This window comes from Gobio gobio (assembly GCF_949357685.1).
Source record: "Gobio gobio genome assembly, chromosome: 19".
In the NCBI taxonomy this organism is placed as follows: Eukaryota; Metazoa; Chordata; class Actinopteri; order Cypriniformes; family Gobionidae; genus Gobio; species Gobio gobio.
Genome location: NC_137112.1, coordinates 32,905,365 through 32,921,209, shown reverse-complemented (window position 1 = coordinate 32,921,209; position 15,845 = coordinate 32,905,365). Strand labels below are relative to the sequence as shown.

The following is a 15,845-nucleotide window of genomic DNA, read 5'->3' as shown; positions in this document are numbered from 1 at the left end:
TTATAGAAGTTGAAGTGTCTTGAAGATGATTTGTGCTACAATGAACACTTTATTATTTGATGTAAAAATATATGAAAATAAGCCTGGAGGAATCCAGTTAGTTAATGAATTGAAAGGCAAAAGTCTCATCAGTTTATATTTAAAATTTGACGAAGATATCATGAAAAATGGGGTTCCTGCATGCTTTTTTCTAAGAATATGTCCAGGTGCCAAGAAACCTACAGGAGACTTGATAACCTAATGTTATGAAGTGTACTGCAAGCTGTTTTAGCCATCATATATGATGCTTGAATGCTTTTTCAACTATAAAATAATAGGCAGAACCATAAGACTTTGTATTAGTGATTTATTTGTACAACAGAACTTATAAAAATATAATAAAAATGAAATATTAATAAAAAAGAGCTAAACTTCTTTGCAACTGAAAATACAACAAGTAATATAAGTATAATAACTATAAATATAACTAGTAATATAAATAACAATATAATATAAATATATAGCTATAAAAACACACACAATTTGCAAATGTAAAAAAAAAAAACATTTACTGGCCTTTTACTGGCGGATTCAGGTCTACAACAGCAAGTGCAGATCTTGAAGAATCTGAAAGCGTTCTTCTCTTTTCTGCTGGTTGGCTGGTGCTTGGATGCCATAGCTCATCTGAAGACTCAACCTGATGCCTGTAGAATGGCAAGGAAAGGAATGAGAATTAGCACTGCATGTCCTATTTCTGTATAGTTTGCCCATTCAATCAACAATCACACTGTCATCATTCACTCTAATTACAGGCCATCCCATGAACAATGAAACTGATGGGCAGTCGGTTAGACAGCATTCATATTGACGGCGGCCCATACATTCTCACACAGCCCAAGCATCAATCTAACGGCCGGCTATACAGTGAGCATTCATATTGACGGCGACCCATACATTCTCACACAGTCCTACAATCAATATAATGGCCTGTGATACAGTGAGCATTCAACAATCACACAGATGGTCGGCCGTCCAGAACTTTTCTTTTTTCGTCAATTTGTTTTTGTAGCACAGGGGAAAAAAATGCATTTTATATATTATATATATATATATATTTTTTTTCTGTGTGTGCTAGAAAAAATGCTAAATATCAGTATATGTATAATCTATACTGGTATATTGTAATTTTTCTAGCACACAGGAAAAACATAAAATAAATACAGTCTCAATATATATATATATATATATATATATATATATATATATATATATATATATATATATATAAACAATTACATGTGTTATATATATATATATGTTTTATTTACACACACATGGGGAAAAATTATATATACTTTTTCCCCATGTGTGCTAGGAAAAATGCAAAATATCAGCATATGTATAATGCATACTGGTATATTGTAATTTTTCTAGCACACAGGAAAAACATAAAATAAATACAGTCTCAATATATATATATATATATATATATATATATATATATATATATATATATATATATATATATATATAAACAATTACATGTGTTATATATATATATATATATATATGTTTTATTTACACACACATGGGGAAAAATTATATACTTTTTCCCCATGTGTGCTAGGAAAAATGCAAAATATCAGCATATGTATAATGCATACTGGTATATTGCATTTTTTCTAGCACACAGAAACAATAAAATACATACATTCTCACACACATTCTCAATATACATAAACAACTACACATAGCAACTCACCGGTATATTATTGGATCAACTTCTCTGTCAACAAGCACCGTCACCGCTGTGTTCACTCTCCTTTTTCACATCGCTGCTTCGAGTGAGCTCAAATAAAGCATTTCAGCACAATAAAAACTTCTTTTGACGATCCATTGGATAATACATTCCGTCCAGTTAGTAAGATTAGCAAACAGTTACTACAAAGAGACCTCTGTTTGTTTACTAGCGCGTTAGCTTTTAGCTGTCAGATGGGGGGTGTCAGGCTCGCTGCATCTCGTCGGAGATAGCGCCACATTGGCACATTCAGATGAATAAATATTCACGCCCATGTGACAAACATACACATGCAAGGTCTCGTTGGAATCGTGTGCTCATTGGCTACATTTTCTGTCAGTCATGACGATTCAATGCTTTTATTGGCTCCAGATAAACAGACATTATCATTGGATGAGCACGTCATGACATCAGATAAAACGATCGCTATGGTTGGATATTTTTGACTATATCGCGGCTATCTTTGCATGTTTTTGAGTGGGGTTAGTTGGATTTTGTTCGTAACATTCTAAGCTTTAAACCCATGCCACTTTATTCTACCGGGAGACTGTTTTTGGTGCATTATTTTATTGCATAACAGTCTAGTATGATACTTCGCTCCGCAGAAATGCAATGTAAACAAAGGATTAACCATCAATATTACACCGTTATTGTTTCGTTGGATTAAAATGCTCTATGGGATGTTATTCAGTGGACCCTCACCTTTCCATTCGTTCTGGAATTGTTTGCAATGGATGCGTGTTTGGCTCGTAATTAGGACACTAAAGGTATGTACTCTGTTTTTATTTATAAAATCGTTGATGTGTATTGCTTACATTGATGCAAAAATACAGCCGTTATAAGCTTTTCAATGAAAAACAGTGGTCTGTCCTCGATGCTTGAGGTTTAGACCTTTAGAATGATATATAGTTTGTCAAGATTAATGATGTTTTTTTACGTTAAATCTATTAACAAACATTACACTCGTGCTAAAAATAGCGCTTCAACCCGTGCACGTGCTCATGAAGCTTATCAGGTTAACCCTCTGAACACGGCGAACGCGTGTTCTGCTGGATTTTTTTTGTTAGTATTGGTGTGACCGGTCTGAATTTCGTGCGGGATTGCACATAACGTTAATTCCACTAATTCCCGCAGATTTCACGCTCGCATCTAAAGCGCACGCACACAACGTAATAAAGCCGCCTCTGACATACAAGTGCAAAAATTAGCTCCTTTTTCCAGCTTATTAATGGTCAAATACACTCAAAAAATGTCTCAAAGCCCATCTTGATGGTGAGTTTAATGTAAACACAGTCGTAACCAGTTCAGGAAGAATGTGTAAATGGAACAGTGTTTGGGATCCATGCGTGCGTCAGGTCTTAAAGGGACAGCAGTTATTTATTATTCAGACTACAAAAAGACAAACCATCACTTACTGCTTTTGACTGATTAACTTGTGTAACTTTAATGGATTAATCTGTTTTTAATTTTTTTAAATGAAGGTTATCCAATGTTATTTTAAATTTGATTACTTAGTTGTTTATTTTAAATATATATTCAGTTTCTTACCTGAATACTGGTAGACCTACCTGAAAAAATAAAGCAGTCTATTTCATTTGTATCTTTATTTATTTGTGCTATTATTTGTTTATTTGTTCTTATTTTATTGCTGTTTATTGAATTTGAAATCAAGCTTCCTTGTGCTGTATGTAAGCTATTGCAACACAATTAGTTAGCAAATATTTGTGAGATAATTGTAATGGTAATTGATCAACGTTTATATATGAGAGAGCTTAAAAGTTTTATCATAAAAAGTGATCTCTTCAGAATAAATTTAATTGCCACTTTCAATAGACGGACAAAAAAATGTATTATATAAAAAATATCTATTTGACAGTATATGCAGTGTTTTTCCCTGTGGTATCGAAAATGGTATCGATACTTTTTTAGGTATCGTATCGAAGTTAGAAATTCCAGTATCGTGACAACACTAGTCTATGTAGCATTATTTTACATATCTAAAGTCAGACCATTATTTTTTTGCTTTAATTTTGAAATTATACAATTCAAATCAAAAACAACTGCCCATGCCACATGTTTAGCATCTTTGTTTGGATCGTGAGTAAAATGCTGTGGTTGCCTCTGATTTTAAATGGCTGCAGCTATTTAAGGCCAGTTTGCCGATCATGGAGCAAATAAACCACAAATTTGCTTAAAGAAAAAATATCCGTATCGTGACTACTGCATCACTAGTCTTCATGTAGGAACATGATTAACCTGATATTCTAGCCTGACGTCGTCATACTTAGATTCTAGTTGGAATATGAGTCTAATGCTCCATTAGGCTGTGATTTTATTAAGCCGTGTTTCAACTGAACCATGAAAGAAAATGCCTCTGCACTCAATTGAATGGACCTACAACCAATCAGAGCAACGGAGTTAATGACATATGTGGAGCGATGCATAGTTGTCAACAGAACTCAACTGCACGCACGCTGGAAGAAGAAGAGTGTAAACTATTTTTGCCGGTGTGGTAAAAAAAGAATTTAATGATACACGTACTTATGGTACTTACCAACACAATCATAATTTTTGAGAGAAATGCAATAGGTGAATGCATAAATGAACAAGTTCTTTGTTTAGGATTAGAACAAATTCAACCCAAGCACTTTTTGGTGACGTGGATGATTTAAGTTACTGTTAATCATCTGTCCATCATCGTATAAAGCCTGCCCTGACAATGTGATTCGTCCGAACAGCTCTGGTTCGAGCATGGTTCCTCGATAACGTATCAAGTCCAGACCGAACTTCCCGACCTCAAATGTTGTGTGCGGGGCTAAGTTCGGCTGGCATCCAGGCTACTGATATTCATGTCTGGCAATAACTCATAATCCAGACTTGTAAATACTGTTGACAATAGGATTTTGTGGACAGCTGCATTTTTTTCTTCCAGGGGATTCATCCACCTCACATTGGCTCAACATGTGAGCGAGCAGTTGGATTTTGTGTCCCCCCCCCCCTACTTATGTTGCATTGTGTTGCTAAAACATTCCCGGCAATAGCACAATGAACTACATGTTAGAAGCATTTTTATTGTAAGTCCATTTGAGTTGTGGGTGGAAATGGGGTGATTCCAAAAAAAAGAGCTGAACTGATGATCTGCGGTTTGTGGTCTGAAAAGTTCCTCATCATATAACTTGTGGCCCTTCAATTGTGGTTTCATAAAAACAGGCTGTGCTTATGTCTGTGGACTGCTGTTACCACATTTGGTTTTCCCATGACACGACCACCCTTTTGAGACATAACGACTAATCACTCATACATGTGCTTTTCTTTTTTTTTTAAAGGCCACTTGACATTTTTGATTGTACAGTTGGTTGCATTTCTTTTAAAAGGCAAAACAGACAGAGCTGAGACTGAGTGTTTCTGTTCAACAAGAACCGCAGGTGTGATTCTGTTGAATGTTGGTTGTTTTTGCTGTGGGTGCAGCTGTGTGATAGGAAGTGTGTCTTTTCCTGATAACTGTGCTTGTGCAGGGCCGTGAGGAGGCGGCACATTTGTGTGTGTGTGACTGTTATAAAATAAAATTCATAAGTTTCAGAACAATAACTGGCTTCACTCATAGAGGCCTTTTCTGGGTCCTCAGACGTGCTTTAGTTTTTCAGTTTCTGTACGATTGTTAGCGTTTCATTGACATTTAGAAGAACAGTTTGTGGGATTTTCATACTAAATTGTTAGACCAAGGCTATTTAAAAAAAAAAAGTACAAAAACGCCTAAAACTGCTATTAAAAATGGTTTGTGCGCTGTATTACGAGACAAAAGCGGTGCTAAATTCCTTTTATACATTACCTGTGAAATGTTGCTTGCTAGGGTTAAAAGATGATGATTGAAACCATTAAATATGCATTAATTTAAATGGTATAATAATGTATAAAATATTTCATTTTATATATACATGCATTACTGTTCAAATTGGGTCTGTCAATTTTTCTCGTGCTCATCAAGCATTTATTTGAAATGGTGAAACTTTATTACAATTTAAAATAACTTTTTTTATATTTTAAAATGTAATTTTATTCCTTTGGCAAAGCTGAATTTTCAGCAGCCATGACAGTCTTTAGTGTCACATGGTCCTTCAGAAATCATTATTTTTCTGAATAGAAAGTTCAAAAGAACAGCATTTATTTAAAAATAGATTTCTTACGCCTTTTACTCAACTATGATCAATTTAATACATCCTTGCTTAAGTATTATTTTCTTAAAAAAAAAAAAAAACTCATACTGACCCAAACTTTAGAACGGTATTGTATATGTTTACAATATCAATAGATCTCAAGTTTGCTTTTGCCTCTTTTCTTTCTGCTAAGCACCGAGACTCTGGCGAGCTTCGAGTACATCCAGCAATGTCTGAAGTTTGACTGGGACATTCGACTAATTCTTACGAAACGGAGTTCTGTCAGCATGGAGCTCGCCCGAATGGTAAGACCGAAGCTGACAGCAGATGGATTACTTGCCCAACAACATCTTGTTTAAACAGTTGAAACTGCAGGAAACACCTGTAGGAAACACTTTTTTTTAGACCTTTAAGCACCAAGTCTACAGTCCGTGTACTCAATTCTTGAAAGTCTAGATCAGTTACAGGTGTAAATGAGTGCAATCAATATTATCCCTATTGGATGTTAAACATATGAAACTTTGCGCCAGGCATGTTTGTCCATCATGCAATTCCTCAAGCTTATTTGGAAACCATTAGAAAACCATGTATTTGATATCTGACAGAATTCATGTTGCCTTTATTTATAGTACAATGCATATATGCCTGGTATGTGACACCTAGATGTTGCACTTAAACTTAAAAATAAGGTATACATTATCACAGCAATAACATTTGAAGAACCTTAGTGTGAAGAAGAATATTTACCTTTTCTAAAGTACCTTTTGTTTCATGGATCCATAGACCCCATTAGATGCTAATGGTGTTTGAATTCTTAAATGTTATTTGTATTATTTAATGAATGTTGTTGGTTTGACAGCTTGAGGATGATGATAGTCAATCCACCATGAACCACAATATTCTACTGCAAGAGAGGCCAATCAAACAGACTGTGACCAGGTAAGAGCGACGATTAGGAGGTTTAGGCTGTCGTTTGCATGACTGGTTTATCTTCAACACTGTTTGACTTTCATTTGTGTGACAGGGAGGCACTGACTCTTCTCCTGGATACCTTTCACAACGAGGCTGAGTCTTTTCTTTTATCAGAGGTAAGCTTGTTACAAACATTGCTTTTCTGAAGATGGTTTGATAATGTGTTAAAAGGTACACCATGCAAATTTTGTTGTTGTTGTTGTTCTCATTGAAACGAGTCAATACACCATCAGTCCTTTGTCCAAAACTTGTTTTTGTCGATGGTAAGCCTATGGTATTATTGGTTTTCGTGGGAAGTTGTGTACATGTCACACGCCCATGCGTCTCTCGTCATATCCGTAAATGGAGAAGTTGCTTCGGTTACTTGGAAGTGTGTATGCTGTGGGAGTGGCATAGGCTAGTTGTCACAACAATTGAGAAAGGTTGTCATGAGCACCGTTAATCACCCGTTAAAAAAAAAAAAGCAAGCCGAACTGAGGAGAGTCTGCTGGCAATGCAACAGAGCTTGTAATAAAACAAGAATCAACATTGGCTTTGCTGAACTGAGAGATTTGAGATGTTGCTAAAGGAATGTGGAGATGGATTATTTTTTTTTTTTTACTTAACAGGCAAGAAAGATATTTTATTGAACCATTAAATTACCATATGTAGCTCTCTAACGGAGTTCATTGTAAAGCATTATAGTGCTGGAATTTATTTTCAAGGAATTATCAAGTCTACTAATGGTTATAGCTACAGTAATGTCTTCAGTTAGTCAGCTTGAGATCCTTTCCATCCAAACTGGTTATATCTCTTAAGCCTAGTAGTGAATGTTTTATGAGCAGAAGGATAATCTCGTTTTCTCTCTTTTTAGTTATGAGAGAGGGCCATATTCATCCGCACAGTCACGCAGGGCCAAAGCCAAACATTGTTCTTCTGCAAAATCCATGCATTTTTTAGTTTTTTTTTTTTAAAGTTACCTTTCAAAGTGTAGAGGTGACTTTGTCCAATAGGAATTGATTGGCTTGATATGGTTTTCCTATTGAGATCTCATACAAGTGACCGGTTGTCCCTCCCTCTCGCTGAAAGTCAAGAGATGTCGTTACAAGAGGGAGATTAAGTTATTTTCATTAAAGTTTATGAGGGCACATGATTTAAAAATAAATAAATAATATTAATAATAATAATAAATGTGCCCGGAAAAATCATTCATAATAAATACTGCAATATGTCTAAAGTATTTGAATAAAAAAAAAATTACCTTTTAAACGCGCATGCTCAATATGGTTTTTGAAATGCCTTCATTCATGCTTCTATTTGTTTCAATGTTTTTTTTTCTCTCACTTGCAGGTGGAGTTACCATTGCATGTGGAGCGGTTAGTGCAGTCGGTAAAGGCCCTGTGTACTTCTCTAGCAGCTGTTGAAACACCTGACATCACCGCTGCCCTAAACCAGCTGCCAGCTTGCCCCTGCAGACTACAGCCTAAAGTGCAGAAGGTAGTACCTTTTGAACACTTAGTCACAAACACGGGAAATATTTTAAAACTCTCATAAGCATATAATATGCATTCTTCTGTTTTTTTGCTGGCTACTTTCATGTGAGCACAGACGCAGTGCTGCAAACCTGCAGATTTTGCTGCTTCTAGTTCCTCAAATGATTAGACCATTCTCTGTATTGCCTAAACCACTAACCTTTAAAACTGTTAGAAATGCTGTGCATGTTTTGTATTTTTGGTTTTACAAGTTTCATTTTCACTACAGAAATGGGTGTAGCTTCATCTGGTATACATGCTTATGTATGTCTCTTTCTGTTCGTCTTTATAGGATGTCAGTGTCTTGGCGAAGAGAGAAAACCGAGGTACGGTGCTTCTGGTTATGTTGCAGTCTTGGATCTTTGTCACACTGAAGCATTGCATTTATATTTATTCATTTAGCAGATGCTTTTATCCAAAGCGTCTTACAACTGAGGAATACAGGAAGCGATCCGTCATGAAGAGGCAAAAAAAAAGTGCTTTAAATATTAAGCTTTGACCATTGCTTGGAGTAGCATAAGCTAGAATAGGGAGGGAATAGAGGACATTTTTGTTTTTGTTTTTTTGGTATAATTTTTTTTTTTAAGTGCTCAAGGAAAAATGAGTCTTGAGCATTTAGTGAAGCGTTTAGTCTTTTAAACCCAACCTTTACTATTATTCTGAGATATCATATATACATATATATATATATATATCTCTATCTCATAACTATAAAATAAAACGCATGCACAAAGCATAAAAAGTATTCTTTATATGTGTGAAAGTATAATTATTTATCGATTGAGTGTTTTATTTGAACATGTTAAAAAAAAAATAAAAAAAAAATAAGAATAACAGGAAGAGAATATGTATGTACCTAAATCATAAATTCCTACATACTTACAATATAATTAAAAATACCAAATAAAAAAAGAACATGCACTTCTCTATACACACTTCCAAAATTATTATAAAGAATTAAGTACTTCAAATAGAAATAACAAAACAATTTCACATGTTCAAAAAGGAGTATCAGTTTTATAGTCTTTTTTTTTTTTAACTAGTGTGTATGTGAAGTTTCAGCTCAAAAACCACAGATCATGTTTTCAATTTCTTTTTTGGGGTGAGCAAAAACTGTTTATGTGTATGTCTATTTAAATGCAAATGAGCTGGTGCTCCCTGCCTGTTCTTTCATGAAGTGGGCGGAGCTTCGATAGCTTGTGCAAAAACAACAACAACAGAACATGTCAGAAACTAACGGTGTTCAGTTCGAACCGGACTCGGACAATAATGCATGCAGAGCCAAAAAATATATGCTGCATGAAGACAGAACAGGTATAGTTTAGTTTATAAATTTTATGTTGCCATCTTGCTTTTATCCACTATTAGTGCAAGAATGTTGTAGCGGACCCTGTTCGAATGATGGCCAAAACTTTACTGATGAATTTTATGAAGCTTATTGTACATCACAAAAGACGAGGCGTCCATTTTCACTCCAGAAAATCACTGCAAGGGCTGAATAAAACACAGTACAATAGATGCACATTAAAGTCTAATTCATAAACTCTCACTTGCATTATCATCAGCATACAAAGCAAATTACACAAACACTCCTTACAACTAACAGTAAACGTATATACAGAGCTTATGCCTTTTCTTAATAAACTGGTTAACTTTATTTCCATAAAACAACTCTGATAAAGCACAAAGTGCATGCTTTCCCTTTCATTACTGCCTTGACCAGTATTGCTCCGGAGACTATAAGCTGGATCACAAATAGTTGGGACTGATCCATCCTTGAGCTTTAACTTTGAATTGTCCCTGGTTCAGACAATGCACCTTCATTGCTTACAAGACATGGTTGTCGTTACAGCTGCTTGAGTGTGGAGAAAATGGCTGAAACTATGCTAATGCGAAACAGTCTGTCAGTGCCGTGGGTGGAAACCACAGACGGTAAAAAAAAAAAAAAGTGCTGATTAAGGGGTGGTAATATTATAATAAGATCTCCTTCCTACGTCAGAAGGGGAGAGATATCGGAGCGACTCGTTTTTTCGCATGCTTGTAGAAAAAGGCTTACCGAAACTAAGTTACTGGGTTGTCCCTTTTCACATTTTCTGGGTTGGTAGATGCACCGGGGACCCGATCAGATTTTCATGACATGTCCCCTTTAAGATGTAGGTTTGGTCACCTCAAGTGTGTCCATACTTGACAAGTAGTGTTTGCCTCTTCCTGGAGTAACATGGTTGAGGATGTATCCAAGTGTTTCATGTTTGTTGGGAGAGTGTGTTTTATGTAGCATCCTGCTACAATGACGTCTGTGGTCTCCGATAGGGATAAACAGGAAAGATGAGGCCTTGTGCCGGATGCGTTTAAGTTTTAACTTTTGGTGTGAATTCCTGCTGCTGCTTTATCCAACATTACATGCAAAATATCACGTTTTCCAGAGAATGGTGTAATAATTATGAATGATGGTGGGGTTCTGCTGTTTTTAAATACAGATTAAGATACCTTTTTTTTTTTTTTCCCTTTACAGTGACAATTGTAGAGAAGTTGACTGCAGCCATCTTGGATCTTGTGGAGCTGTACTGTAGCACTTTCAATGCTAATTTCCACACCATGCCACACAGCAGCAGATCCACAGCCCCCATACAGGAAGCTGGCATGGTCACCAACGTCCTTTCCTTCAGTGTTTATGCGGCTCATCGCGTTCCCATCACATGGGCTGCCAGGTAGTGCTATCCTTCTTGGTTTGGAGAAAAAAAAGGATTATACTAACACAAAAATATTAAGCAGCACAACTGTTTTCAACATGGATAATATAAAATACCAAAGGATCATATGACACTGAAGCCTGAAGTAATGGGTGCTGAAAATTCAGTTTTGCCATCACAATAATAATTTACATTTTAAAACTTATTCAGTTAGAACCCAGTTATTTAACAATAGTACAAATACATATTTTTAATCAAATAAATGCATTCTTGTTGAGCATTATTTTTTTTATCTTACCGACCCCAAACTTTTGAACCGTACTAGTGTACACCGTAACAAAATTGGAATGTGAAAAGAATATTTCTATGACTCTTTCCTACAACATCACACTTTTACAAAATGGGTAGATACTGAATAGTGGGTTGTATTGTCAGTTTGAGCAAGTTCAGATTTGCAGGAGTGAAGGTTCATGTTTGCTTGGCCAACATCAACAGATTAGCAATCCGGAATGACAGGTTTTAATAACAGACCTTCCATGGTATCATCTTGCATGCTGCGATTTGCCCCATTTCTATAAACTAAAAACTGAAAGTATACAAATATTCAAAACACTTAAGGCAAATAACATGGACCAAATAGAATAATCAGAAAAATACATAATTCTTACCTTGACTTAGTTTCACTTTTATTAAGCGTAATAGCATGTGTTTGTATTTTGTACAGGAAGTGCTTCTTTCCCAGCAAATAGCATTCCAGATTGCTTGCTGGCCATCTGTTGATCACATTCAGGGTCTCATTTGTGACTCAAATGACTTTAACATGCAATACATTTATTAGATTTTCTTATCTAGAGCAAATAAAAAAAACTGAATGTTGCAATTTTAGATTGAATTCTGAGGATTTTGGAAATTAGACCACAGGAAAAGTTGACTCTTGTGGAAAGAGGCATCAGAGATGCAGCTGTACACCAGCTGTCCACATTGCTGATCCCCTTCGGTAATTCAGCAGGATTATTTGGCGTTCCGGTGCACAGAGAGAACTTTTAGAATGGCTTTTCTCAGTCCTCTCCACCCTCTGTCCTAAGCTAGAACTGTGACAACTACTCCCACCAGCATGGAGACAGATGCTGGCCAACCCTAAATGTCACTACACCTCGCCCAGTCATTCAGTGATAAAGCAATACAGTTCCTTCCCCTTCCCCCGCACAGCACAGGAATGGTCTCTCCCGCCCATTGACCTGGACTAGTGCTCTTTGTCTCCCTCTGGAACTGATGCTGACTGTGGAGCGAGCCATCACAATGGAGCTGTATGGGAACTCGGCATAAACTTTGACCTTTGGAGGCCAGGCGGAGGGCAGGCTGGGCACCAGGCACCTGTGCAGTGGTGACGGAGGGCTGACGTTCCCCTGCATCCCATCTGCTTTAGGCAATTAGAGTCAATCAGATGGTTCTTTCAGGGCTGATATATAATCAGCTTCCTTTCTCATATTCAAACCTAAAGGGGCTCAAATCTGATCTCAAATAACGTTTGAAATGGCCATTTAACACTCGCCTATCTTGAAGATGGTTAAAGGTTTTTAGGAGACCCTAACCATTGTGGGTTTTTCTCTGGAGTGTTTTTCTGGATCCTCTGATCAGTATTAGGATTGGTAACATTAGCGTTTCACTCGCGTGTTTTTCTTCCCTCTCTGGTATTCCATTTAGCATGGGAATGTTTTTCCTTCTATTTAAATCGGCCTCAGGAGAGTTCATTTCCATTTAGGAGTTTCTAAGTGCTTAAATTGAAGTTGAATGATGTGGGAGAACAGTGGATAATGTTGGGATTAGGAGAGAGGAGTTGGAAAAGGTGGCAAGGTTTCCACAACCATTAAATGAGCTTGCGAACCAAAGTATAAAAGCATGTCTGTTAGGAAAGGCTTGTTCTAAACAACATTGTATGCAGTCTACTTAATGCTTTAGAAAACATTCAAGATTGACTGACTCAGGCATTTCTTCTGAAAGATGGAGATCCAACTTTGTGTATTCTCTCCCTTTAAAAAGCAAAGCGGTCCAACAAGATATGGTTAATTTCACCCAAAACCGGTATAAATTTATTTGTTCTGCTGAACACAAAAGATATTTTGAAGAATGTTGAAAACCAAGCAGTTGATGGACCCTATTGACCTCCATAGTATCTTTTTTTTTTCTTTCTCCCCATACCCTGGAAGTCAGTGGGGTTCATCAAATCTTTGGTTAACATCAAACATTAACCATATTCTTCGAAATATCATCTTTTGTGTTCAACGGAAATTCATACGGGTTTGGAACAACTTGAGGGCGAAAAACTGATGACAGTTCACCCAAAGAATTAAAAAATTATCTCTTTAATGTCAGTAGATGACGGTTTTCCTTGGAAATCTCTATTAAGGACTTGTTTCATTCAATCTTACCAGCAAAAGTTTAATCATATGTACATGTATAACACCTTGTTTTTTTTGTTTTACTCTTATGTAATTGATAGAAAATTAACTCTGTACAACACATCTCTTGTCATGAGACATGGCATTAATATCTTAACTACCTACCTGCATAAAGCAAGTCAAGCCAGTCACTTGGGACTTTGTGGCTTTCTCATGGTTAAAAGTCACAGTAATGGCAATATGTCATTAGTAAAACGAATGCAGACATGAACATGCTCTCCTGAATCATGTACAGGGAGTGCAGAATTATTAGGTACGTTGATTTTCTGATCATATTTTTTTTCCAGGCACATTTGACCAATTCCAAACCACAGTAATCCTAATAACTACTATTGATTTAGTATTTAATAATGTATAAGTGATATATAATTGTTCATGAAGGCTGGAAATGAAAATCACCTTATATTCAGGTGTGCAGAATTATTAGGCATGTTTTCTTTTACAGATAAATTGAGCCAAAAAAGAGATTTAACTCAGACTGAAAAATCAAAAAGTATTAAATGCCCATGAGAAGGATGCAATACTAATGCAGTACTAGACATTGCAGTTAAGGCGTGACCATTGGACAGTGAAATGCTCGTTGGGTCAGCAGGATCTGACAAAAACAGGTGGTGAAGAAAAGACACCTGTTAACTGCAAAAGAATTAAGAATTAAGGTGAAGAATTAAGGGTGAAACCATCAGGAACCCTTTAGTCTCCAGCGCCACCATTTTCCAGAGCTGCAACCTACCTGGAGTCTCCAGAAGTGCAAGGTGTCAGGATCTCAGAGACTTCAGTTAGGTAAAGAATCCTAAAAAATGACCCCCACTAGATAAGAATCACAAGCTGAAGTGTTGTAAAATACATGAAGGTTTTTTTATAGGCTTTATGGACAGATAGGTTGAGAGTGACTCTTGAAGGACCAGCACCACATAGTTGAAGATAGTTGAACCTCTAGTACCACTGTATTGAAGAATTCATCTTCCAGAATCTGGCAGTACGTTTTGGGAGTTCATTTTAGTCCATCCTGAAGTCCGTTTTGCAGAGATGGACTAAAAATGAACTCCCAAAACGTACTGCCAGATTCTGGAAGATGAATTCTTCAAACAGTGGTTCTAGAGGATGTGGTGCTGGTCCTTCAAGAGTCATTCTCAACCTATAAAACCTATAAAGCCTATAAAAAAACCTTCTTCATGTATTTTACAACACTTCAGCTTGTGATTCTTATCTAGTTGGGGTCATTTTTTAGGATTCTTTACCTAACTGAAGTCTCTGAGATCCTGACACCTTGCACTTCTGGAGACTCCAGGTAGGTTGCAGCTTTGGAAAATGGTGGCGCTGGAGACTAAAGGGTTCCTGATGGTTTCACCCTTAATTCTTCACCTTAATTCTTAATTCTTTTGCAGTTAACAGGTGTCTTTTCTTCACCACCTGTTTTTGTCAGATCCTGCTGACCCAACGAGCATTTCACTGTCCAATGGTCATGCCTTAACTGCAATGTCTAGTATTGCGTTAGTATTGCATCCTTCTCATGGGCATTTAATACTTTTTGACTTTTCAGTCGGAGTTAAATCTCTTTTTTGGCTCAATTTATCTGTAAAAGAAAACATGCCTAATAATTCTGCACACCTGAATATAAGGTGATTTTCATTTCCAGCCTTCATGAACAATTATATATCCCTTATACATTATTAAATACTAAATCAATAGTAGTTATTAGGATTACTGTGGTTTGGAATTGGTCAAATGTGCCTGGAAAAAAAATATGATCAGAAAATCAACGTGCCTAATAATTCTGCACTCCCTGTATAGTGTATTTTATTAAAAAGTCGGTGCTTTAAGATGATTAATTTGGAATTGAAAGGATATGTTCACCCGACAATAAAAATACTATCATAATTTATTCACTATCCAAATTACTTTCTCCTGTGAAAATACCAATTGAAAAATGTACTCTTTTCCATGCAATTGCAAAGAAAGGAGACTGGAGTTTGTTTCAAATTATCACCATTGTGTGGTAAAAATAGTTCATATGAATTCTGAGATGCATTACAAGTCTATTTTACAACAGAGTAAAATGTTAGTCTTTTTTCACAGAAAATCTTGACATGTCAGCTTTCAGAGTAGTAACAATGTCTGATTTGTGAATTTAAAAAGATTTGACTGAAAAGAATGATTGAGGAATTATTGATCCAACTCATAAAACCAGGCTGAATGAATCATTCACATATCTAACTTATCTGGTTTCCCTAAATCCCATTTGTTGTGTTGTTGTTTTTTTACTGCCATTTGCTGATCTCTCC

The 15,845-nt window shown here is 36.2% G+C and overlaps 1 protein-coding gene across 2 annotated transcripts in view; it reads left to right on the top strand.

The window, feature by feature from the left end:
- pik3c2b (phosphatidylinositol-4-phosphate 3-kinase, catalytic subunit type 2 beta) overlaps positions 1-15,845 on the top strand; it is a 55,743-nt gene that overhangs the window by 13,305 nt on the left and 26,593 nt on the right. For both annotated transcript variants that reach the window (XR_013818609.1, XM_079845049.1), the window contains exons 6-11: positions 6,125-6,236; positions 6,791-6,870; positions 6,956-7,019; positions 8,233-8,379; positions 8,707-8,740; positions 10,927-11,122. Coding sequence is in view for 1 of the 2 variants with exons in the window: in XM_079845049.1 (XP_079701175.1) it covers positions 6,125-6,236; positions 6,791-6,870; positions 6,956-7,019; positions 8,233-8,379; positions 8,707-8,740; positions 10,927-11,122 (633 nt within the window). In the remaining variant the exon portion in view is untranslated. The remainder of the gene's footprint in view (positions 1-6,124; positions 6,237-6,790; positions 6,871-6,955; positions 7,020-8,232; positions 8,380-8,706; positions 8,741-10,926; positions 11,123-15,845) is intronic.